The sequence below is a fragment of the Oncorhynchus nerka genome, linkage group LG21 (genome assembly GCF_034236695.1).
Source record: "Oncorhynchus nerka isolate Pitt River linkage group LG21, Oner_Uvic_2.0, whole genome shotgun sequence".
NCBI lineage: Eukaryota > Metazoa > Chordata > Actinopteri > Salmoniformes > Salmonidae > Oncorhynchus > Oncorhynchus nerka.
Window position 1 is genome coordinate 32,936,717 of NC_088416.1, and position 26,689 is coordinate 32,963,405.

The 26,689-nt window shown below is 44.1% G+C and overlaps 2 protein-coding genes across 5 annotated transcripts; one reads left to right on the forward strand and one right to left on the reverse strand.

The window, feature by feature from the left end:
• On the forward strand, window positions 1-14,690 carry LOC115110663 (rho GDP-dissociation inhibitor 1-like). Of its 4 annotated transcripts, none has more exons than XM_029636491.2 (6): window positions 1-110; window positions 9,655-9,850; window positions 11,416-11,499; window positions 12,169-12,245; window positions 12,467-12,530; window positions 12,954-14,690. In XM_029636491.2, the coding sequence occupies exons 2-6, from the start codon at window positions 9,661-9,663 to the stop codon at window positions 13,151-13,153; spliced, it is 615 nt and encodes a 204-aa protein (XP_029492351.1). In that variant the 5' UTR covers window positions 1-110; window positions 9,655-9,660; the 3' UTR covers window positions 13,154-14,690. The 4 variants fall into 4 exon arrangements, with proteins under 4 accessions (XP_029492351.1, XP_029492348.1, XP_029492350.1 ...); XM_029636488.2 differs by having other exon boundaries at window positions 2-110; window positions 11,413-11,499; XM_029636490.2 differs by having other exon boundaries at window positions 3-110; window positions 9,658-9,850; window positions 11,413-11,499.
• LOC115110662 (cerebellar degeneration-related protein 2-like) lies at window positions 13,213-26,547 on the reverse strand. Its single transcript, XM_065006627.1, has 5 exons — window positions 26,040-26,547; window positions 19,164-19,276; window positions 17,975-18,123; window positions 17,483-17,647; window positions 13,213-17,298 (listed from the first exon to the last, which is right to left on the reverse strand). Exons 1-5 carry the CDS (start codon window positions 26,116-26,118, stop codon window positions 16,323-16,325), a joined length of 1,482 nt encoding a protein of 493 aa, XP_064862699.1. The 5' UTR covers window positions 26,119-26,547; the 3' UTR covers window positions 13,213-16,322.
• Between the last annotated feature and the right edge of the window lie 142 nt (window positions 26,548-26,689).

Sequence of the window (26,689 nt, forward strand, 5' to 3'; positions counted from 1 at the left end):
AGCCTTTGTAGTGCGAGTCAATATTCCCGGAAGCGTGCTGTGCGTTTGATTTGAGCTGCTCCCTCATCGCCATTCAGTGGCGCGTACTCCAGTGTAGCAGAAGCATAACGGTAAGGTCCGAGAGTGTTTTAACTTTTCAAAAATGTGTCTACATTTAAGCTAAAACGCTCATTTGTACTTCCATGTTTGGTAGTACAGAGTCGCAAGTTCTGGTTACTCGTGCAACTTGTTACATGCTAACTAGTAACTTCATGATGTCTAGATTAATTCGACTAGTGTAGATTACTCATTTTAATTGTGACGCAGACCAGGAACTGTTGTCACTGATGTTTGCTCTGTGGTTGCTGCCAGTTTAATTATACAGTGATAAGTAATCTCTTTCCATGAAGGTAGGCTATCCTTGTGAATATCCACTAAATTGATCTGTGATTAGATCCTGTCGACTAAGCAAGTCATTAAATTAATTTCAAAACAACACTATTCAAGAGAAACAAGTTACTTGTTTGTTCAGACCCAATGAATGGGTATGTATAGGCTAACTTTTCATCTCGTGAAAATTGCTCACGTTCTGTCAGCAATTGACACTTCCTGGAATGCAAGTTCATTTTCCGCGGTGATTCATCATTGAACATATTTTTCTTAAACTTGATTGAAGGGAATGAGCGAATCCTGTATATTAATGCAAATATTATTTATATACACTCAAAGTGAGTTTGATACAGATGTGTATTTAAAATAGGCCTAGTGAAGTTCGGATTTGACTGACGGATCCAGGAGGACTCACCAACTGACTGGCACACTTCAAATAATGCAACTTTTAAACCCAGTCAGCATATCTGCTAGGACGTGTTTTTGTGGCATACAAACGTGTGCATCTTTTCTGAAAATTATTAGGCCCGACACACTGGCGGTGACATGCTTGCAAAACTACGAGGGCTGCTTTTTCCAGAACGTGAAGCCTCCCTTTCCTTCCTGTTTCTGACGAATGGCGCGGTAGAGTTCTAGTTCCTTCTGTTGGAGAGTAGGCCAGGGGGAGTCTTAGGTCTTCACCAAATGTAACCCTTTCCTCTTAGTAATTATCAATTTACAGGTAGTTCACTCACTGTAAGTAAAACGATTTATAGTATCTGTAAGGTAAAGCAAACATACTAACATTTAAAAAGCCAGGCTGCTCCAATTGTTGCTCTTATCGACCTACATAAGAACACTATAGCATCTGCTGGATGTTCAGCAGTTCAAAGGTCCCCTAGCCTTGTTATTGTTAACTCAACAAGCTTACAATGTTCTATGCAACAGGAATAAAAACAATAACATTACATGTCCAGGGACATGTAATGTTGACTTAATTGATATACACTTCAAGCCAAATAGCTTCATATTTTCAGCCTTAGGGCTTCACTAGTCTGTTATTTAGTTAATGTGACATTTTGTATTATTGTATTATTACCCTGTCAGTTTGTGGCAATGGAAGGGGGGTATTGATCCATAGGGATACTTTGGGCTTCTGTCCTCTACCACTATCCAATCAATGGTAGCTCACCACAGCAACTACCATTGTTTTCTCATCTGGAATGCTGTTTTTCTACCGACTTTTTTTGTTTTGAGTAGGACTAGAGATTTGAAATCTCTGATGTGATGTTTTTCAGTAAACTCCTTTCAACAATAATTGGTTTCATGTTTTCTATGCTATGTTATTTAATAGGACTTTTTAGAGAATTTTCCAGCCTTTGGATTGATATGTAAGTGTTCACTTCTCATTCGACAACCACATGCCTTGGACAATACCCACAGCCATGTAGCTAATCCTGTAATGGAGGTTAGCTAGGAGAGAGATGGAAGCTTGCTCACTTTAAGAAGAAAAATATCTGTGCGTCTTTATCAAAAATCAGATTAAGATTGGTTCCTGGAATCATGTGAAGTAATCACTACGCTTAAACCTCCTTGTCTCTACTTCCCTGTCACTCTGCATTAAGGGAGGGGATCTGACTGGGGAAATTGTAGCAAACCAAAGGAGATTAAATTTGGGGCTGAGCACAGCACCATCTGATGGCCTACAATATGTAGCACACAGTGTACATAAAGACAACTCGCCACAATGGAGGTATGGAGATTTAATGACGCCTCCCACACATTCCACACCCTCCTATAGCCTGTCATGACAAGAACCAGGCCTGATGGTGACCCCTTTTCTCTCAGAGCCAGTTGACTATCTGTCCTCTTTCTGCCTGTCAGTCCCTTCTGTTTTTGCTGTAACTCGCAAGGGACTAGAAACGAGGACACTGGCCAGCATCTCCACACATACAGCAGTGTTAAAGATTAGCTCTTCTCTTCTGCTGTTCCTCCTCATTGTACTGTGGCTTAGACTGAACAACAGACCACACAACCCCCAAATGTCCCCCAGGGGATATGAGCCTTCACATACACCTCATTCAAAAGGAAATGGCTTCCCTTCATGCTGGATATGTCCTTATTTAGTCATTGCTGTCATCCACCAAAGGGCAAACGTTACACTGCATACTTTTTGGTTTCTTGTTGCAGATGTTGAGATGTTCCTCAGACCACATGACTAGGTGCCATCAAGTTTACCACCCATCATCAGGTCATTGCTCTGTCAATGACGCCACATTAAAAAGCCCAACTGAATGGAGCCACCATACAACAGTAGGCTTATTGCTGTCCGTAGTGGATGCTGTTGCCTTGTTGTTACCAAGGGAGGCAGACATAATCTGGGCATGTGTCGCTACTCGCTAAGCCCCCCCACCGTGCAGGGAGAGAGCCCTGACCTTTCAGCTGGCACCTTGGCACTTCCGTTCGCTCTCAGCTTCCTGCTGTGTTTATACAGAGCGATTTCTCAGACCGGCTATTTTTAATGCTCAAACCGTATTTGTTCTAGTTTTCCCCCTTGAGGTAGAATATATTTTTCTCTTTCGTCTGATACTTCCTCAATTTTGACTCCTCTCTGCGCTGTTTATTCATGTCTCACTCTGTGGAAATGAGTGCCTCCTGCATTGCATCATCTTTGCGAAGCACAATCCTCCTTCCTGAAGGCACTGTTCTGCATTTAGCGCTGCATCCTCTGCTTTGTGCAGCAGCCCAGCGTGTCTGACATTACATCAAGCCAGTGTTGCTTACCTGAATATCTGCTAACAAATCAAGACAATGGGGTTTACGTCAGGTGGAGAAAGCCTTACAGGGGAAGTCAAGGGGATCATTTAGAAGCCTTTTGCAGTACTATGTGTGTTTAAGTGCAGTCCAACGTGTGGTTAAACACAGTCCTCTTCTCTAACTGGCGGATGTGAGTCATGTTGTCGGCAGAACATGAAGGAAACATACAATCACAGTTGACAAAAGTGCTGCAGAGCACAAGGAAGTCAAGCACTCTGGTAAATGGCACATAAGTCTAGAAGGGCGTCACAAAGCTACATCACAAGGACACATGAAACGGTGCGTCCTGTGGGGAGGAAAGGGAGAAATGCTAAAGTTCACTCTCAGAGCTAGGTCTATGGCAGGGAGGGAGACAGAACAGAGAGGATCAAACTAGCCATAGATGTTTTGTGTGTGACATTAGGAGTCAGAGTAAAAAGAGTATCCAGGCTTGCTTGCCAAATCTAAGGTTGGTACAGCACAACGTTCCTGGTGGCGGTTGTGTCAGTGATTAGGTAGGTTTATCAGAGACCTGCCTGGAGCTGGAGTGTAGCCCAATGAATGAGTATGTAATCCCTGATTTCTCAATCTCTTCTTCTCTTGTCCTGACTGCCATTTCTCCCCCCCATCTGTGGTTTAAAGCTAATTGTAGCTTTTGGACAATGCCAGCTGTTCTCTATTGCAGAATACACTTGGGCGATCACTTTATTATTATTATTATTTTTTTTTTTTACCCTGCCTTAGAACTGGGACATGACTGAGACACTAGATTGCAGTAAATGCTTCTATTTTAGCATTTGTAACATATCTTGTCATCTATTAAAATTCCGTTCAAATTGCTGTCAGCCTTGTGCTGTCCTTTTCCTGTACTCTTCCCTGTGAAATGTCAAAGGTGAAGTCCTATGAGAGTGCACAGTGAATGGGTTAGTTGGAAAAAATAAATACAAATAAAAGATGTGACCTTTACTACAGAAGAATGATTTATGAGCTGGAAATTTCTTGAGGAACCCTTTGTTTGCCTTTTTTGGGGGGATTAAGATCTGGTTTCTGACACAGAAAGACTAAAGTTACATACATGGGATGCTTTAGTGAATTTCAGAATGTCTGGAATAGAAAAGTCAGAAATAAAACAATTCAATAAACATTCACAGCCAGTCATCCAAAACATGCAGTCGTTAAATTCTTATAGAATCTTTTACGATTAAACTGAACTAACTTTGAAGGAAAAGAGGGACTTAAGGTTTTGTCTTTGAGTTTCTGTCACTTCCAACTCTGACCTGTGCTGAACTTCTTTATGTTTGTGTCCTGCTTACAGAAAGCCTCCATCAACCACAATGTCTTTAGCCATTTTCATCAACTCGGGAGGCGTGTCTCGCCCTTGTTCAATTTGGTAATGAAGACCCTTGAATCTGTAGAAGACACCAAAGAGGTTTGTCAGTGGAATCGTCTTGATGTGTCACCACTGACACCCCCAAACACTTCCCCTTTGCTATTCCTCAATTGCCTTATTAGCAGTAATCTCTGTCCCAATAATCTTACTGCTCTAATTGTTGCTAAGGAACAGCCCTAATCTTGGTGTCAGCTACTCTAGAAACCAGAGTGCTTGGATGACTATTCCTGGACCTGATCAAATGGGGATAATCCTCCAATTAAAGCTATTGGTATTTCTTTAGCAGCCAGTGGTAAGAACCAGTGTGAGGGGTTCAATGTTGACACATAAGCCGATCACTACCTGTATTTATATACCTCAGTTACACCAAAACATGTCACTTAGCAGTGACGAGTGAACAAGGCCTTATTTCCGTAGTCAGTCAGTATTTGTGTAATGTCAGCTGCTGGATAAATGTGTATTGGGACTTATGCTATTGTTGAAACTAGGCCTAATCTATTTAATTGAGCTCAATGGACCTATAATTGACCCAATCATCAATTTCGTGCTTAGTGAAGATCGCATATGAATCATTATCTTGACGTGGTTGGTCAAGCCAGAAACTGAACGTGCTCCAATAACTTATTCTATGCAAACTGTGTTGAGAATGAGATGGCTGCCAACTATTGAACAGTGTTTATAGTCTACTTGTTTGCCTATGGGCATTAGGCAGTCATACCAAGCAATGGCCACACTGATAAACTTGTGAGACTGAAGTGGGTCACTGCTCGGATGGTGCCTCACATCCGTTGTAACTTTCTATTAAAATATGTATTTCTTTAAGGTTGTCATGATAATTGTTGCATTGTACTATTAAAAAAAAAAAAACTCTAGCCACCCCGACTCCCATCCTAGTACTCTCAACAGTATGATTTTTGTTTTTCACCCTCTTGTTTGTCACTATTTCCTGTCCCCCACCTCACCCCCTCTTTTTATCGATCCACTTATTCTGAAGCACACACCCCCTCCAGCTGTAGCCGCTTGACCCAACAGCAGGCCAGTCATGAGGGGCTGTGTTGTAGTGTGCGTTAGCAGCAGAGAAATATAGCACTCCTAAAGTATGTCCCTCTCATTTATCACCACACCAATCCTGGGGGACAACTCGGTATGTAGCGGCAGTCCACCAAGGCTCAGGTCTGGATCTAGGCTAGCACATGAGGAGCGACTGCCAAATGAATAGAGATGACATGAGAAAGATGGCACACTATCCCTGAATCTGGTACCTTCCTCCCCTCCCACCCCTAACAACATGTCCTTCTCACTATTTCTCCAACTTCACACACATTTGCACAGCTGAGCTACCAAAACACACTGCTGCTAACAGAACTGGAATTTCTGCTTTAATGAGAATGTGGAGAGGCCCTGTTTGGGGAAAAATGGCGCAACGTGCTCCCTGTTCCTGCTTGGCGCAGGTCCATCTGTGTATGTCAGGCGCTATGCAAAACAGAGAGGGGCAGAGGGAGGGAGAGGATTACAGAGCGAGGAGGGGGGTGGAACTGGTTAATGTGGTGAGAGGTTTGAGAGCCAGGCAGGAGCCCTTGTTTGCAGTGGTGTGATTTTAATGTACTATTGCTGGGATTGCGTGTTGAGCTGTGGTTTTATGGTGTGTTATGTCAAGGTAATACCGACATCTGTGTTCAACATCTGGAGTCTTGCTCATGGCACAACATCAATGTTGAACTTGTCTTTTTTTCTCTTTGCAGTTGCGTGTTTGTGTGTAGCCCAATAATAAAATCTTTCACACATTGCTCTTCCCCCGAGGCGTTCTACGTGGCTTTTTAGAGCACACGCCTGTTTTGTTATGTTTTTCTACTATTGTTATGGGGCTAAGGTTTCTCTCGTTATATTGGAATGTGTGAGCTACTACGGTCCTTGAACAAGTGTGTTTCAAACTCGACTGCTGCATGAGCATGACAGTGTGTGATATATAGCATAGCCTAGGCTTCCTGTCTCGTTGTTGGTTAGGTGGTTTCCTGTGAACCGACTGACATCCACAAACATACTGGCATTGTTCTGTGTTGTGTCAGTGGAGGTCTGCCAGGGCCCTTTGTCAAAGTAGTATTCTTGCTCTTGCCATTTTCTGTTTTACAATTTGTCAGAGATACTCAATGTTGCTCAGTTAATTGATTGTATTACACTAATACACTTGTGTATTACGGTGTAATTACACAGTGCTACAGCACAGGCCAAGTTGATTAGCTTTTTCCCGAGTTGATTTGCTTTGTTGCAATGTAATTGGGGCCAGCTGGTGTCAGTTCCCCAGTAACAAATTGAGTCAATGGATTTACAGTCTCTCAGTTGGAATTCCACTTAACAAAGTACAGTAAGCTGATACAAGCACTAGAAGTAGCCTTGACCTGCCCTGTCGGTGCAGAGTTTAAGATTTTTACCCAGAGAAGGAATAGGCCTGTCATTTATTGCTGTGAGGAAAAAACTATTGGTCTGTGGTAAAGTGAACCTTTTAAAGTATTAGATGCAGTACTGCAGTAAATCACTAATGCATCAGTAGAAAATGCAGCATGGCATTGGTGCCATCACGCTGAACTGCTACCACTGAAGACTACGCTGCTGACTGTCTGTGGTGTGTACACGGATACAGAGAGGCGCTCTGTGCCAATCACTCACAATACCACGAAGAACAAGGAGGCCTGTCTTCATGAAGGAAGACAGAATGCACAGAGCAGCAGTGTTATGAAATCACCTCGGTGTAGCAGAGGTATTACACCAGCTAGACATATACATTTAGACATGCAGGCTAGACGTAGGCCTCTATTTTACTATAGTACTTAACCGGCAGGTAGCCTAGTGCAGTGGTTCCCAAACTGTGGGGCAAGGGGTGTCATCCACCCCCACCCCCAAAATAGAAAAACTCTGTCCGCCTTTTTTATAAGCTGTAATAGTAGAATGAACAAGAGTTGAGTAGTGTATCATCACTTTTCCTCAGTCATTATATACCTTGGAGAGCTATTTATAACTTGTCAGAAATGTCCAAAGATCAACTGGGCCATGTCGGCTAAAGATTTTTTATCTAGGTTTTTTGCCACATAGATAACACATGAATAAACATTAGACATGGCAAAATGTATAGAATTGCAAGAACATTATCTTTACAACTGCAACAACATTTCTGTACCCCATGACAAAATGTGTAGAAGTGCAGGAAATGAGCTTTAAACCTGCAAAAATGTTACCTTCGCCAACTACAGGGGTGTGAAGAGTTTGTGTCATGAATAGTGCTTGTACCCATAGAAGTACGGGTGGTGCAGGATGTTCCCCCATATACCGTAACTAGAGGGGTGTGAACAGTTTGTGTCATGAATAGTGCTTGTACCCATAGAAGTAGGGGTGGTGCGGGATGTTCCCCAATGTTGGAAGGGGGCCTGAGTAAAAAAGTGAACCCCTGGCCTAGTGGTTAAGAGTTTTGGGCCAGTAACCATAAGGTCGCTGGCAAGGTGGACAAATCTGCCATTCTGCCCTTGAGCAAGGCAGTTAACCCCCAACAACAACTGCTCCTGGACGCCAATGACAGAGATGTCGATTAAGGCAGCCCTCCCGCAACTCTCTGACTCTGAGGGGTTGGCTTAAATGCAGAAGACACATTTCAGTTGAATGCATTCTGTTTTGCAAGTGACTAGGTATCCCCTTTCCCTTCCCTATCTGGGGGGGAAAGGTTGATTTCAACACTCACAGCTCTCTCCTCACGACACCCACCTCTCTGGCAAGAGGACCCTCCCTCTAATATCATTGTCCTGATTCCTGCGTAGCATCCCTCTCCCCAGACCCTAATTGATGTTGACTGGTAATGCAGTGCAGCTGGGTGCTGCTCCCCACATTAGCATGTTATCTGCTTGATCCACAGAAGCTTGACTGTAGCTCACTACAGCGTGGTAGAGGAGGGAGGGAGAGGGTTTGTGTTGAGACCAACCAGCCCACCGTGGTTCCCCCCCCACGTGTACAGCGCTGGCCCCTCTCTGGTCTGACCTCCATGCTGGGACTGTGTCCAATGTAGTCCAAGCCAGGACTTGTGAATCAGGCCCAGGGATCTTTATCGCAATAGAAGGCTCTGGTTAGGCTCAGTCACACGCCCTGGCTCTGTGTGTGTGATTGGGTATTGTTTCAGAGCAGCAATGAGGCTGCTGAGGTCAAAATGCAATGAGAGAAGGATGTAAATCCGTAATCATCTACCAGGACACCCTATTAACCTGGTGCCTGCCTCACAATGCATGCAAATCAGATTTATTTAAAGGATCCTAATGAGCATCTGGGAAATGGCGTGTTGACTGCTACCACAGAGTTTCTAAACCCAGAGGCCCAATATTGCAAGACTTCTGGTAACCCATTCGAAGCAGACTGGGGTTTGAGAGTCAATGAGAGAAGTGCAAAATGATTCCTTAGTTTTTCATTTTCGAGAAACATGTTATTACTCAACAAAGTGACACGTTTTCATTTTTGTCAAAAACAACTATATATCGAAGGAGTGCCTTTGATTTGACGGCCTGCACATCCGCAGTTCAGCGCGAGACGACTCCTAGACCTGATGACGAATTTCTGAGCATGAGCTTAGCTAGCCAATGTCGCCATGACATCACCTCAAGCGTGATCTGGGATTTTTATTGGTTCATACTAAAATATCTCTGCTGCTACCATCATTCAAACTCTGGCCCTGCTTGAATAGTTTGGAAATACAACATCCTTACCTCCTCCCTCCCTTGTAAAAGTAACTAATCTCACATGATTCATTAGTTGGTAGCATATGAGGTCTCTACTACTCATCTTTTACCAATTCAGTCATTCCAGACCAGTGGTTTACCTGAAGATGAGGTCCTGTAGGGAGGACACATTTTTCACCCTGACAAGGTATTCAGGGAGTACGCTCAAGTGTGCTGTTTTTAATCTTGTCCACCCGCGATGTAACTAAATAAAGGCTTTTACATTTTTCGGTAAGACAGTGCCTTGGGGGGGTTTAAGTGTTTTGTGCTCACTACGCAACAACAGTGTTTTACAGTGTTTTGCCTTGCAGTTTGTTGATCTATTTTCAACGTATTGGACCAAACCTCCTGACCTGTGTCTCTCGCTCTCAGTAGACTATGGCAGAGCAGGATCCCACCCCGGAGCAGCTGGCGGCCATCGCAGCGGCCAACGAGGAAGCGGAGGGCGGGGTCAACTACAAGCCCCCCGCTCAGAAGAGTCTGCAGGAGATCCAGGAGCTGGACAAGGACGACGAGAGCCTGCGCAAGTACAAGGAGGCCCTGCTGGGGAACGCCGCCGCGGCTGCAGGTTTGTGTTGCTGCTCCAATTACACACGTTGTAGAGACACACACACACACACTCTGCAGACGCACTCATGCAATTTGGACACACCAGCCCTGCAGACTGTTTCTCTCTCTCCCTCTCGACCTGATTAACAAACAAACCCATGATCCTCAATGCACATCTTGTGCCACCATCTTTGTTTATTTTCTTATAATTTCCTCCTACCTTCAAGTCCATCAGCATGCTTTCTTTTCAGGGATTTAATTGAATGAGCTTGCAATACCATAAGAGAGGGCAACAGGCTGGCAGTCTTGGTGCTCAGTGGGTACAGCAGTGACAGAGTTACCCCCCCCCCCCTCAGACGGGTCAGTAGCTGACACCTGCAACAGTCTGTGAACTAGATACAGGCTGGCAAGATACAGGCTGCTGACTGGAAAGGAGGCCAAGTCGCCTGGGCTTTAGTTAGAGCTGCGGTATAAAAGACTGCGATGAACAACTGATCGCTGGTAGAAATATTTTCACATTGTTTTATGTCTGATACTCATTTCCATCTTCCAAATGTCATTATTCACAGTTGAACTGTTCTTCATGAACTGCTGCAGTTCTCTGCTTCAGCCTATTGATTTAACCCCCTTGAGTTGATTGACGCACCGATGCATCAATCTAAGTTGCATAACAAAAACAATACCCATCAAAATCAGTCAATTTAAGCCAAAGAGAAGTTTTTGGCATTTGGATGCATCTCAATCCACCACATCCTCCGATGTCATACTTCTGCATCTGAAAGTTGGCACAGCTAGAACAGTGTTTGTCAGACCATGAGACATCCGGAAAATTGGTCTTCTCACGTTAAATGTCTGTAGCGTCGGAACGGTTTGACCTAGAAACTATTATGACCACTCTATTTTTTAAATATATATTTTTAACTAGGCAAGTCAGTTAAGAACAAATTCTTATTTATAATGACAGCCTACCCCAGCCAAACCCTAACGACGCTGGGCCAATTGTGCACCGCCCTATGGGACTCCCAATCACGGCTGGTTGTGATACAGCCTGGAATCGAACCAAGGTCTGTAATGACGCTTCTCGCACTGAGATGCAGTGCCTTAGACCGCTGCGCCACTCGGGAGACATTGAAAGGGGAGATTCTCCATTTTGTGTCACAAGTGTCACCGGTTTTAAAAACAAATGGAAGTATGAAGGTAGTTTTGTGCCAACCCAAAAAAGTGGTTAAATATGTAAAAATATATATATATATTTCCAGAGTAAAAAAAATAAAAATCTCCTAGATCTAGAACTGACACTTTAACCTTATTTCTTATGATTTTGTTTTTGACTGACCTTTTTTCCATTCATGAATGTGTTATGGGCTTTAGTGTTAAAGGCCAAAATCAATATATATATTTTTTTAATTATACCTAAAGGGGTCCTAAAATTCTAAATCAAATAGCTAAATGATCCATAGTATGAGCATCTTAACCCCCCAATGTCTTAGACTCTAAAGAATTAAACACGCACTGCTTATAATAGTCATTGTTTTTTGTGTTTACCATGAACAATTTTTTACATTTTGTACTTTCTCCCAGTAGACCCCAACGCTCCCAATGTCCAGGTGACACGCTTGACCCTGATGTGTGAGACGGCGCCGCTGCCCCTGACCCTTGACCTACAGGGTGAGTAGAGCAGCACTGTGGTTGTAATGATATTTAGAGGGCGTGTTTCAGAATAGACTGAGGTGCACTTTTTGAGAAAAGGCTCCATATTGAAAGACTTCTAATGTGTTTTAGTGTGAAAAGAAGCCTTTGTAGTGAGCACATGTAATATTTTCCATATGAATGTGTGAGGGTGGAACTTAAGCTTACCATTGGGGGGGACAAAAGACATTGCCTCATAGTAGCGGCAACACCTGGTTTACAAACATACGTTTTCCAGTAGACATATCAGACAAATTCCATGGGCCATTCCTAATGGATTGGTTTTATTATTTAAGTTAATGAGGATTTCTTCTGCTGGTTTGAGACTCATATGGCCTGTAGAGCCACCTACAGGGAAGAAACCAGGGCCATAGAGCTGAACTCACATACAGGGAAGCGCCATCTAGTGGACACTATAATAGCAGGCTACAACCCTGTTGGAACACTCCCTGTGTGCTCGCATTTTTAAAGATGCTGAATCACTGATCTGACACCTTTCACCCATCCAGTCTAACACGATTATTTCCAGGGGAGAACCTTGTACATTGCATATATTAGAACACACTCTGCATTCACTCTGCATGAGGGTCTCTGACATTCTCTTTCTGTGGTCTTGGCCGCCTCTTTCTCTCTGCTCGACTGCCTCAGGAGACCTGGAGTCCTTTAAGAAACAGTCCTTTGTGCTGAAGGAAGGCGTGGAGTACAAGATAAAGATCAGCTTCAAGGTGAATGAGTCTGGCCTTTTTCAGCGACGTATTGTGTCTGTTTATCCAATCGAACTAACATGACCAGTGTCAGCTTGGCCACTATCAAGCTATTTTGGACATTGAAATTCAATTGTAAGCTGAATACACACCATGTCCCATCATGAAAGGGCTGCTGCCTTATCCGAAGGGTGGATGTGGAAAGAGGATGTGACCTCATCACTGATTGTCTCTGTCTGCAGGTCAACAAGGAGATTGTGTCGGGACTGAAGTATGCCCAGCAGACCTACAGGAAAGGAGTCAAGGGTAAGTTCTGCTGTTTCATTTTCTTGCTCTGTCTACTGTGAGGATTTGAGAAGGCCGGATAAGGTTAAGAAATATAGTGTACCTTCCATCTAGAGGACAACATGGGGATATGACCATATTGTTTATACTTATCCAATTATCTCAGATAGCCACAACAAGTGCATTGGAAACCGGGGTTAGGGATGTATCTGGGATTGGATGTTGGGAGTGGCTTGGTCAACTCAGGTGACTGTATTCGCCTGTGCACACAGAAATTAGGTAAAGTTAGTAGATGAGGTATTTACATTGGCATTCCTAGACGGCCATTAAATGACTTAATAGACTTAATAGTTCCGGAGTGGCGCAGAGAGGTGGCCTGTTTTTGTCAAGAGGCAACTTTGAAAAATAAATCTAAGCCCCTCTCTTTCCTCTCTCTCTGTGTAGTTGACAAGTCAGACTACATGGTGGGGAGCTACGGGCCGCGGCCGGCAGAGTATGAGTTCCTGACTCCTCTGGAGGAGGCTCCTAAAGGCATGCTGGCCCGCGGCACCTACAACATCAAGTCCAAGTTCACTGATGACGATAAGCACGACCACCTCTCCTGGGAGTGGAACCTTAACATCAAGAAAGAGTGGAAAGACTGAGTCCCCGTCAACTTGATTTTCCCCCATCTTCTTATTCCCATTCCATTATTTTGCGATAAGTAATTAAGGCAAATTGCTCTCTCGTCCACCCCAATCCCTGCAGTAGTTTCATTCTAATCACGTTGTCATGCCATTCACCCCCCCCACACCCCACACACACACTCCTTGTGATGCTGAGTATTGAATATGTGGAGAAAGCAAATCATGAATTTGTTTTGGTTAGTTTGTATAGAACCTTTTTTTTTTATATGAAAAAAATGAAAGATTGATTTGTTAATGCTCTTGATATGGATGTCAATCAACTGTGTGAATTCCATCCTTTCCCCTTCCTGCTGATTGTTTTATACAACCATGATCTGCCTTGTAAAGGTGTTGCTGTGTGTTAAAGGCTGTGGTAGGTCCACACTCTGTACTCTTTGTTGGGGACGTTGCCCTCTGTCAGTGGAAAGCCTTTGAGCAGATTATATGTACCAGAGTCCACACAATTAGTTTATTCTGGAACTAGTGTGAATTCCTAAGCGTTAAGAGGTGGCATTGAACAGCACTTACCGGCAGTCCACCAGAGGAACTGTGACCACCTGCTGAAGGTGCAAGTGTGCCTCTTCCTGGTCAGGGTTTTCACCTCCCTACCTAGTTCATTCAGCAGCCATGTGGCCTTAAAGAGGATTCCTGTAGAACTAACGATGAAGGAAATGATCACAGAGCCATTTGCCTTCAGAACAGAACTGTCAGATTGTTACGAGAGCCTCCTATAGGGTTTGAGTAAAAGAGTTTTAGGCTGAGTGCAGGTGCGAACAGACAGACCATTGAGATGCTTGTACCTTCTTTCCAGATTAGCCAGTAGAAGTAGACCAGGAAAGAGAACAGCAGACATCTCTGCTCCCTTCCCTCCTCACCGCGTCAGGTGGTCTCAATGTGGACCACCTTTAGTGCTGTTTGCTGATGTGAATGTGTTTACGTTGATATAAAGAACCTGGTTTTGTTGACAACTAAGAAATGAGCTCCTTGTCAAATGCCCTCGAAGCAGACCTTGAGGCCTTCTTCCAGTCACTAACTCCATTGCTGTAGCGTCTCATATGGGGCCTTGCTGGTGGCCCTTGTGAGCAGAGAGGAATGTCACACAAGGGTTGTTAATCCGCTCACCTCGAGTATGAATCAACTCCAGGATTACCAAAACTGGCTGTGCGTCCTAGCCTTTACAACCACCAGCTGCTCTCTGCTAAGGTCAGACATTCAGAATGGGAACTCAACATCAAATAGTTTTTAACTTTGGGCCTGATGTTTTAGGTCAGGTCTAAGTTGTGCACAGACCCAGAGTTAAGTAGAACGAGAACAGCCAAGACCTCTTAATACAAAACCGTGTTATATTTTTCTACACTCCATTAATCAATGTCATAACTTGTGATGTAGGGCTCGGGCTTTGTTTGGTTTCAGTGGTTCAGTATGCTTCACTGGATCATTGTTTCAGTATGGTTTTGATTCTGTGTGCCACCTGGAGAACACTGTTCACCTGTCACATTAAAGTCTTCAGACTGGAGCTCACGGTGTCTTTTTAATCAAAGTCATGTTTACACTCTTTACACTGTTCTGTTATTGATTCAGCTCTACAGTACAATGTTCTGTAAACCATCTTCACCCGTCTACCATCCAGAACACACCAGCATAGAAGAGAACAAGGAAAATAGTCAAATGAAAAGCCAAAGTACTGATAAGAGGGCAGCTAAAGCCCCTTGTGTACTTGAAATAAGCAGTTCAGGAAACAAGGAGTCATGGAGATGTACCCACGGTCTGAGTCGGTGCTTAGAGAGCACATAGTTACAGTAGCTTAGTCAAGTGTGGTTGAGAGTTCCATTTCTACACAGTACAGCATCAGCAGGTCCTCAGTTCTCTAGCTTGGACAACCTAACTCCATTTTGGCAACATTATCATATATTGAGAATCCTTTTAGAAAAGGTAAATTGACCAATACACTGATAGTTTTACAGTTTACATACAGTATTTATTTTAGAACAAGTTGTCGCTTCCTGGAGTACCATGGACTCCCTCAATTGAAGTCTACTGGCTTCACCTAGTGATTTCAAAACCAATGTATATGTTGGATAGATGCATACGTGAAGCCTAAGATGTTAAGGCAACAGTGTTATTCATTGAGAACGTCAGGATTGTTTTTGAAAACACCTTTTATGAATTGCTCTGCACATGTTATTCATTGTCAGTCATCAAAAACATTAAATAGCAATTATTGATACATTTTAAATAGAACTAGTGCAGTCTCAGTATACACGCTCAGTCATTTAAACATTGTACTGGATTGTCTTGACCAAAGATGGGTCTAACAGATTTTTAGTGCAGAACTAGGTTGTCATAAATGATCTTAAATTAGGTCAAGAATCAAGGCATTTCATCTACCCAGATGATGAATGTCGTCAGAGGTACAATTCATTGTACATCTGGGTGAAACGTGGCTGTATCCAGAAAGATAAAACAGCTGAGGGGATCATCCACAGTAGATTGTATCATTTCCCCAGTGCAGAAGTACAGGTAACCTGTCATCAAGTGACCCCTTTGAACAAACACGGTCAAACAAAGAGAAACTAATTCAGAAAAAAAATCTGTGGCTTTTGTACCCATTGTTTTCAGTGCATGTTCAGTAGTATCAAGAGAGGTCATGTTCAGTGGTATCAGGAGAGGTCATGTTCACTAGTATCAAGAGAGGTCATGTTCACTAGTATCAAGAGAGGTCATGTTCACTAGTATCAAGAGAGGTCATGTTCACTAGTATCAAGAGAGGTCATGTTCACTAGTATCAAGAGAGGTCATGTTCACTAGTATCAGGAGAGGTCATGTTCAGTAGTATCAGGAGAGGTCATGTTCACTAGTATCAGGAGAGGTCATGTTCACTAGTATCAGGAGAGGTCATGTTCACTAGTATCAGGAGAGGTCATGTTCACTAGTATCAGGAGAGGTCATGTTCACTAGTATCAGGAGAGGTCATGTTCACTAGTATCAGGAGAGGTCATGTTCAGTAGTATCAGGAGAGGTCATGTTCAGTAGTATCAGGAGAGGTCATGTTCAGTAGTATCAGGAGAGGTCATGTTCAGTAGTATCAGGAGAGGTCATGTTCAGTAGTATCAGGAGAGGTCATGTTCAGTAGTATCACGAAAGCAGCTCATTTGTCTTTGGACTTTTTCCCCTTAGGACTTCCAACCCTTGGGGACTTCCTACCCTTGGTGGAGTTCACTTCACTCTTGGTCTTCTGCAGGCGGGAGAAGATCTCTTTGAACAGGGCCTTGTACTCTGGGGTGTTCTGGCCCAGCCTCTTGTCCACCTGGTCTACCTGCCGGCTGATGCCCTCCAGGGCCTCTGGGGTGGAGGGGGTCTGGGGCGGGGTGGTGGGTGCAGCAGCCATGGCTGAGGGGCCGGGGGTGGCCATGCCGCAGTCCTTCATGGAGGGGTCTCTAGAGACAGGGCGTGACGTCTGCACCCCCGCGTGGCACATGCTCTCCTCGTGGCGCCGGCACTTCCCCAGCAACTCCTCGTATTTCTCCAGCAGGGCGTGGTACTGCTCGTCCACTTCCCTCAGGATGGACATGCCCCGCTTGCGCACGCCGTTGGCGTGGATTGCGTAGCTGCCCTGTCGCCTGCCAGAGGCGTCACAGGCCGAGATGGCGTTGAGCGCCGTGTCGCTGCAACTCTTCCTCACGGGGCCTCCCTGCTGCACCCCTCCTCCTGTCCCCCCGGACTCCCCCGTCCCCTCCCCTCCCTCCTTTTTCCCCGGTCCCTCCTCGGGTGTGTCGGTCTCGGGGGCATTGTTGAGCAGGGTCTGCTCCAGACCCTCATCCAACAGACAGACCCGGGACCTCCTCAGCTGCTGCATCTCCTGAAGCTCCGCCTCCAGCTCCCGCACTCGCAGCTGGCAGCCCTCAGCCCCCAGGAGGCGTTGTTCCATAAGCTCAAACTCCTGCAGCACAGCTGTGCACTCCCTCTCTGCCCCCTCCCTCCGGCCCCGTTCTGCCACCATGGCGGACCTCAGGGAGGAGACCACACCTTTTAGACGCTCGTTCTCCTCGTCCAGCGGCCGGCGCTCACGCTCAGACACCAGGTCCACACTGCCGGGGTTGGCCACCAGGAAGCCATCCTCATACCTGTAGAGCGATACACCACACAAAGGAGCACAAGGATACAGCAGGGAAATTGCATTCTTATGTAATCTGAACACCATACATTCAGGTCATTTGGCAAATGTACTAAGCATATTAGCATACTTTCACATACAGTACTTTGGACTTTTTAGAGAGAGACTACATAGAGCATTGCTCTTTACTGTACTTTGGTGCAGTGCAGTGTTCTTTAAGGCAGGGGAAGGAGTGGACAGTCTTGCGTCGCTCCCGCTCCTCTCTGTGGTTCCTCAGCTCCTCTAGTGTACGTAGTTCCTCCACACGAGCTGTCATGGTATCCACCTGAGCCTGCAGTGTCTCCATGGTACCCGTCAACCTGTAAGCGCGCGCACGCACACACACACACACACACACACAACCGAAAGTGGACTAAATCTTATTTACATCACAACATAATATACAATACTGTACCGTGACTATGCTGAGCCTGTGTCACAAAAACAAAGGTGAGACGCATTCATTTACTATGAACAGTAGGAACCATTCAAGAACTAAGCTTGTTAACTCTTAAACCAAATATTTCTTACAAATCCTTGGTATAAACACCATGAAGAAAGAGGTCATGGTACAGTCTTACATAGAGTGAATGTTCATATTGTAGATCATAGCAGCGAGAACAACTCGGGAGAGTATTAACCCTCACCTGTCTATCTTCTGCTGCGAGGCCTTGCTCTCTATAACCAGTTTCTCATTGGTGATCTCCAGCTCTCTGGCCGTCACGTCTAGCTGCTCGTAGACCTTGGCATGCTGCTCGTTCATCTCCCTCAGCATCTCCAGCTGCTTGGACAGGTACTGCAGGGGGAATAGACATGTGAATGAAGACATGGACCTTACAAGGAGACAATCTAAAGAGTCTAAAACGGATATAAAATAACTGGACATCTATGTTACATCAGTGCAGATGGAGAGGAGAGGAAGCTGTTTTAGACTATTGAGATACACCCAATGCCAGACACTGCTGTAAAAAAATACAAATAATTCAAATCAGTCACATAGATATGACAGGATTCCATGATGGTTAAGCAAAATAGCATCACAATTTCCTAATTCCTGTCTACAGAAACAAATGTGGATCAACTGTATTCTTCTTCTCCAGCAGATTAAAGTGTGTGATTGGTTGAGTCGGCCATCAGCTTTGTTGTTGCCTAATAAGGAAGCCAGTCTTTTTCGTCTAATGAGGTGGCAGATCTAGCTCAGAGTCAGAGGAGTCAGTGGGTTCCTCTCTCCCACACACTCTAAGTAAACACACACTCTCTCGCTCTCCATCTCTCATGCAGCTGCACTCTGTTCCTCTCCTATCAGAGCTCTGCAGGGTTTAATTGACTTGATGGCGCGTCAAGGAGAATGTAATTGGGCTAGCCTAGAGAGAAGAGCCACTTTGCAGGATCATGAAGTGCACCGTCAGTAGTTTAAAACACACACTCTAGCTAACACAGCAGTCCGGTGCCATGCTTGACAATATAATATATCTCAGCAATTCAACATTTAATTGTATTTTTACATTTTAGTCATTTAGCAGTCGCTCTTATCCAGAGCAACTTAGTTAGCTACCTGAAGATGAATGTACTAAGTGGGACAACCACATAAAGGCATAGAAAGTACATTTTTCCTCAATAAAGTAGCTCTCAGTAGAGTCAGAAAGGGGAGGGGTCAAGTGCTTGTTCAGTTTTTTTTGGGGGTGTTAAGGTGATGAGGAGGATTATTTAAAATACTGTTTGAAGAGGTTTCAGGGTTTCAGATGTTTTCGGAAGATGGGCAGGGCACTTTGCAGGATCACTCATGACATGTACACAGGCTCACACACAGTTAGTGAAAGTGGTATGATGCTATACCTCAATCTCCTGCACCTGTTCCTCATTGTTGATGTACATCTGTTGTAGGGAGTCCTCCAGCTCCTTGTTGCGCTCCAAAAGGGTCTTCCCCAGCTCAGCTGCCAGGTGCAGATCTGTGAGGGGACAGAGAAGAGGTCGAGAGAGTACTAGTCTGGATACAGAAAAACAACTATTTTAACTCTTTCATTTACATTTCATCCACCAGTAATATCGGTAGTTCCGGCATTAGCCCAGCTCAGTTCAAGTGTTGCGTTGGATCATTATGGACTGTTTTAAATCCATTAATGCAATACTTTCTGACTTTCCTTAAAGAACAAGCAATAGAGAGAAAATCCCCTCATTCAATTCCCCTTGCTGGAGTAAAAAAAATGTAATCCTCCATCTTCTCTGAATAAGACCAGCTTCTGTGATCTCTGCCAAGATGAGCTCAAGAAAATGGAGTCTGACTGCAGGGGAAAGGAGGAGGATAAGGGAGAAAACCTAGTTAGCACAGGCTCTGTCTGGAATACACAGGGCAAAACACCAATACAGGTCATCTCAGAGCTGGTTTACCATTACTCCTCGTCAGAATGACAGAAATATCCCTCTTAGTTCTTATTACCCCACTCCAAAAAGAAGAGCGGCTGTACAGTCTGTACATACAAGCGTAAAGGTTTTAGCTGCACCGATTGGTACACATACATCTTTATTGTCACAACAAGATTGTTTAACATTTTCCCCAGAAACCAATCAACTCCAGCACATCTCTGCTCTCAATCTGCTTTGACAGACATTTCCACAAAGAAACACACATACAAACATGATCCCATTTTAGACCTGGGAGGGATAAGGGCAGCGAGTCACTTGGTTTCCACCAGCAGCTTGATGGATCCATTATTCATCGGGTGCTGCAGTGACGAGGCCTACTTGGACTGAGAGTAAGGATGAAGAGGGGAGCTGTGCTGGCTCCTGGCTCCAACATGCCTACCCCACTACTCAGAGCCCATGACAGTACAGTGGGAGGAGAGGGGGTGTTAAACAGAGAACAATTGACCTCCATTACAGAACATGAATGCAGCATTTTAAATCAGCACAGTGCATGGTGTCAGCACTAACAGGAACATAACAGTGGGGAACACCATGCTGCTGCACAGTACACATCTAAGGAACATGAGTTGAATTATAGTATGGCTGTCTGGAGCAGTAGCTGTGTGTGCGTGTGTGTGTATCAGAGATGCAATGAATGGCAACAGGAGCTAACCATTCAAAAGGGACAGAGGCAGAGGACAAGAGGCCCGTCTTCAACATGTACAGTACCAGTCAAATGTTTGGACACCTAATCATTCAAGGGTTTTTCTTTCTTTATTTTTACTATTTTCTACATTGTAGAATAGTGAAGACATCAAAACTATGAAATAACATATGGAATCATGTAGTAACCAAAAAAGTGTTAAATAAAAAGATATCTTATATTTGAGATTCTTTATTGTAACCACCCTTGATGACAGCTTTACACTCTTGGCATTCCCTCAACCAGCTTCATGAGGTAGTCACCTGGAATGCATTTCAATTAACAGGTGTCCCTTGTTAAAAGTTAATTTGTGGAATTTCTTTCCTTCTTAATGTGTTTGAGCCAATCAGTTGTGTTGTTAGAAGGTAGGGTGGTATACAGAAGATTACCAAATAGGGCTAAAGACCAAGTCCATATTATGGCAAGAACAGCTCAAATAAGCAAAGATAAAATTATAGTACGTCATTAAATTTAAGACATGAGGGTCAGTCAATATTGAAAATGTTAAGAACTTTGAAAGTTTCTTCAAGTGCAGTCACAAGCGATATGACCGCCACAGGAAAGGAAGACCCAAAGCTACCTCTGCTGCAGAGAAAAAGTTCATTAGAGTTAACTGCGCACCAGATTGCAGCCCAAATAAATGCTTCACAGAGTTCAAGTAACAGACACATCTCAACATCAACTATTCAGAGCTGACTGCATGAATCAGGCCTTCATGGTCGAATTGCTGCAAAGAAATCACTACTAAAGGACACCAATAAGAAGAGATTTGCTTGGGCCAAGAAACACAAACAATGGACATTAGACTGGTGGAACTCTGTCCTTTGGTCTGATGAGTCCAAATTGGAGATTTTTTGTTTCCAACCGCTGTGTGTCTTTTTGACACAGAGTAGGTGAACGGATGATCTCCGCATGTGTGGTTCCCACCATGAAGCAGGTGTGATGGTGTGGGTGTGCTTTGCTGGTGACACTGTCAGTGATTTATTTAGAATTCAAGGCACACTTAACCAGCATGACACCATTCCATCTGATTTGCGCTTAGTGGGACTATCATTTGTTTTTCAACAGGACAATGATCAAAACACACCTCCAGATGCTATGTGACCGACACAAAAGTGCCTGGTACACATTGTCTAAAGCTTAAAAGTGATGTAATCTTATGGTTGTGCCTTTTATCAAAACGCTGCCGCACAACGGTTGCTTGTGCTGGCAAACGGATAAGAATCTGAGTTTGCTGAGAGGGCAAGAGATATCCCGGTAAATAGGACAAATCATGTACCCACTTCATTGAAAACAAGTGAATAACATAAGAATTGTAACAGGACAAAGCAATGACACTGTGAAACTGACATCTCCCCATGGCAACCTTGGCACACACACAGCTCATGTGCACTGCAGCCTTCTGCACGTGTGGCTATGCATCATCCTTATGCCCTCGGATGTGTATAATTCATATAGCATCTAGTGAAGCACATCACAACCACACTGCACCAGCTGCTACAACTATGACGTCATACCCTACCATCTGGACAGACAGGATACACATGTTGAGCTGATGATTATGACCACTGAGGGCAGCCTTGAATACAGATCACTTACATAATAATCACATATTCACTCTGTGTGAAAGTGGGTGTAAATAGACCATAGCAAATACAATATGACCCCTTGGTTGAAACAGCATGCTAAAACTGTACTATTACAACTTTATATGCAGGGTCGCACCTGGTTCCCAAACCCTGACCAGGGAAACACTGATGAGACGCAAAGCTGCTTTTATTCCCTGGGTCATCGGTCAATGGGGTGATGTGGAGGACGAGGGCTGGGGAAGGACATATACTGTACATACAGTTGAAGTCAGAAGTTTACATACACCTTAGCCAAATACATTTCAACTCAGTTTCTCACAATTCCTGACATTCAATCCGAGTAAAAAAATTCCCAGTCTTAGGTCAGTTAGGATCAACACGTTATTTTAAGAATGTGAAATGTCAGAAAAATAGGAGAGAGAATCATTTAATTTGGCGTTTATTTCTTTCACCACATTCCCAGTGGGTCAGAAGTTTACATGCTACCAAATACTAATTGAGTGTATTGCCTTTAAATTGTTTAACTTGGATCAAACGTTTCAGGTAGCCTTCCACAAGCTTCCCACTATAAGTTCGGTGAATTTTGGCCCATTCCTCCTGACAGAGCTGGTGTAACTGAGTCAGGTTTGTAAGGCCTCCTTGCTCACACACGCTTTTTCAGTTCTGCCCACATATTTTCTATGGGATTGAGGTCAGGGCTTTGTGATGGCCACTCCAATACCTCGACTTTGTTGTCCTTAAACCATTTTGACACAACTTTGGAAGTATGCTTGGCTGTCATTGTCCGTTTGGAAGACCCATTTGCGACCAAGCTTTAACTTCCTGACTGATGTCTTGAGATGTTGCTTCAATATATCCACATAATTTTCCTCCTTCATGATGCCATCTATTTTGTGAAGTGCACCAGCCCGTCTTGCAGCAAAGCACCCCCACAACATGATGCTGCCACCCCCGTTCTTCACGGTTGGGATGGTGTTCTTCAGCTTGCAAGCCTCCTTTTTCCTCCAAACATAACGATGGTCATTATGGCCAAACAGTTCTGTTTCATCAGACCAGAGGACATTCCTCCAAAAAGTACAATATTTGTCCTCATGTGTAATTTCAAACCGTAGTCTGGCTTTTTTATGGTGGTTTTGGAGCAGTGGCTTCTTCCTTGCTGAGTGGCCTATTAGGTTATGTCGATATAAGACTAGTTTTACTGTGGATATAGACATTTTTGCCCGTTTCCTCCAGCATCTTCACAAGGTCCTTTGCTGTTGTTCTGGGATTGATTTGCACCAAAGTACGTTCATATCTAGGAGACAGAACGAGTCTCCTTCCTGAGTGGTATGATGGCAGCATGGTCCCATGGTGTTAATACTTGCGTACTATTGTTTGTACAGATGAACGTGGTACCTTCAGGCATTTGGAAATGGCTCCCAAGGATGAACCAGACTTGTGGAGGTCTACATTTTTTTGTGAGGTCTTGGCTGATTTCTTTAGAATTTCCCACGATGTCAAGAAAAGAGGCACTGAGTTTGAAGGTAGGCTTTGAAATATATCCACAGGTACACCTCCAATTGACTAAAATAATGTCAATTAGCCTATCAGAAGCTTCTAAAGCCATGACATCATTTTCTGTACTTTTCCAAGCTGTTCAAAGGCACAGTCAACTTAGTGTATGTAAACTTCTGACCCACTGGAATTGTGATACAGTGAATTATAAGTGAAATAATCTGTCTGTAAACTATTGTTGGAAAAATGACTTGTGTCATGCACAAAGTAGATGTCCTAACCGACTTGACAAAACTAGTTTGTTAACAAGAAGTGTGTAGAGTGGTTGAAAAACTAGTTAATGACTCCAACCTAAGTGTATGTAAACTTCTGACTTCAACTGTACCTCATCCCACCATCTGGAACTCACACCGCTTACTATCCTAATATACCAAAGTTACCCTTTATAATAAATGATTGCTAGGAAAATGCGGCCTTGACCTATTTCATAACTTGTGGGGACATTTAAAATGCTAAAACAATAGCTTCTTTCCCGTTCTGTTTCAAAATATGGGGATAAGACCAGAGGTGGGAGACACTGCTCTGCCAGATCAATACACAGGGAGTGAGAGCAGAGACTACACAGATCCTCATCTATTTCTATCTAGCCATTAGTGGAGGAAGAGACAGACAATGGGGTCCAATTGAGTTAACTAAATCAAACAGTTGAGGAAGAGATACAAAGGGGTGTGTCACTCTATAGGAGGGATGTATTATCAGACTAAGCCCTGGGTGAATGGAAAAGGTAAGCCCCCCCACAACCCCCTTGGGTTGTGCCGTGGCGGAGATCTTTGTGGGCTATACTCGGCCTTGTCTCAGAATGTGTCCTCGGATGGGGCCACAGTGTCTCCTGACCCCTCCTGTCTCAGCCTCCAGTATTTATGCTGCAGTAGTTTGTGTCGGGGGGCTAGGGTCAGTTTGTTATATCTGGAGTACCTCTCCTGTCCTATTCGGTGTCCTGTGTGAATTTAAGTGTGCTCTCTCTAATTCACTCTCTTGGAGGACCTGAGCCCTAGGACCATGCCTCAGGACTACATGACATGATGACTCCTTGCTGTCCCCAGTCCACCTGGCCGTGCTGCTGCTCCAGTTTCAACTGTTCTGCCTTATTATTATTTGACCATGCTGGTCATTTATGAACATTTGAACATCTTGGCCATGTTCTGTTATAATCTCCACCCGGCACAGCCAGAAGAGGACTGGCCACCCCACATAGCCTGGTTCCTCTCTAGGTTTCTTCCTAGGTTTTGGCCTTTCTAGGGAGTTTTTCCTAGCCACTGTGCTTCTACACCTGCATTGCTTGCTGTCTGGGGTTTTAGGCTGGGTTTCTGTACAGCACTTTGAGATATCAGCTGATGTACGAAGGGCTATATAAATACATTTGATTTGAAAAGGTTGTGTCTATTATGTGCTTTTTCAAGCATCTCAAAACATAGATTCTTTAGGAGCATCTCCATTGTTGTTCCCTATTTTTTTTATCAGAGCACAGACATGAAGTTAGTAAATGTCTTGTGTCTTCAGTCTAACCAGTAATAAATCATTTTTAAAAAGACAGAATTCTGACATTTCCCTGACTCAGCGATTGCAACTGCATAGAATCTTTGTTCAAAATTTCACAGAATCCTGCGAATGTCAACCAGTTGTCTCCCTGAATATCCCACTTGTTTTAAATCATCTCTCGGTCTGTCAGCCTGATGTCAGCCCCCATCACCTAATACCTCACCAGCACATCCCCATGCAAGTGGGAACCACAACTCAGCATTTTGGTGACTTGAGAAAAATAACTGAGGGCTGGCACGTGACCGTTCATCATATATGATGTGAGAGCTGGAGGGTGAAGTCAGACAGACAGCAGGGTTATTTTGAGAACACGCACTTCACTGACAACATCAGAATAATTGGAAAATAGCTCGATAATGGATAAAGGGAAGTCTAGAACAGTGCCTATACACAGAGTTTGAAATGAGAGAAATGGAAGTGGGCCTGTGTGTGTGTCAGAGAGAGAGAGAGGCGAGAATAACAGAGTATAACATGGTCTGACAGGTGAAACCGCAGCAGAATTTCGATAGTTCCCACGCCTCGTTCTTAAATGTATGGGACTTGGGGTGATGGGGTCTGTCTTGAAAGTGCATGAGCGCCATCACAATTTCTCAGTTTTATCATATCAAGGATAATACCAAGACAGTAGTCCATTCCAGACACGCACGCTTGTATATCGAGCCAAAATTGCAGAACATGTCATGAATTCTTCAAATGAAATGTCAATAATATTATATTTTCTTGAAGGGCCAATTAGCATCCTTTGAGACATCTTCAGGTTGTTGCATTAAATGACAGTGATGAGGTCGGTAGCCAGCATCAGCTGCTTTTTGCTGGGACTGTTTTTATTGTATCGGAATGATTCGCATACAAAGGCTAAACAAAACCTGCAACAAATATAACCACGGTCACAAAGCAACAACAATGGCGTGTCAGTCTACTCACCCTGCTCCAAATCCCGTTGGTCGTACCATGGCTCATCTTCCTCCGTAACGAACTCCTCCATCCTGCCTGCACGAAGCATCGATGCTCGGTCTATCGTTGTGGATGTTCACTGTGCGCTCTGCTCTAACATCTCTGACCGCTAGCCCGGAAGCAAAAGCATGCCTCGTATGATCAAGAAATCTCGAACTGCGCAGCCTCCCAAACCGTAACCCTTTCATCAACCTTTATCATTCACTAAGAAAGCCACGGGCGCACCTGCCCCCAACATTCTGCAATGAACCATTCGAATGAGACAGATGCATCAATTTACCGCACCTGACACTAAATTAATATCTCAAGGCCGACAAAATGCACGCACAAACTGGACACTGTAACCAAGTCCCTATACGCAACGACAGCACTGTCGGCCTACAATAAAAATAGAGAATAACGTACGAAATAAATTGTACAATATTGAGACGTGTACGTTCACTGAACAAATGTGTGACACTGGCAAATGCCACTCATAATTCCCCCCCGCCATTGTGATTTACGTAGGCCTCCAGCTGTTGTTACAAGTCCCCACTCATTCGTGCTTTGCACCGATATCTCCCCAGATCCATTCTGCAACGATCCCCAACCCCTTCCCTATACAGGGGAAGATTCTGCTC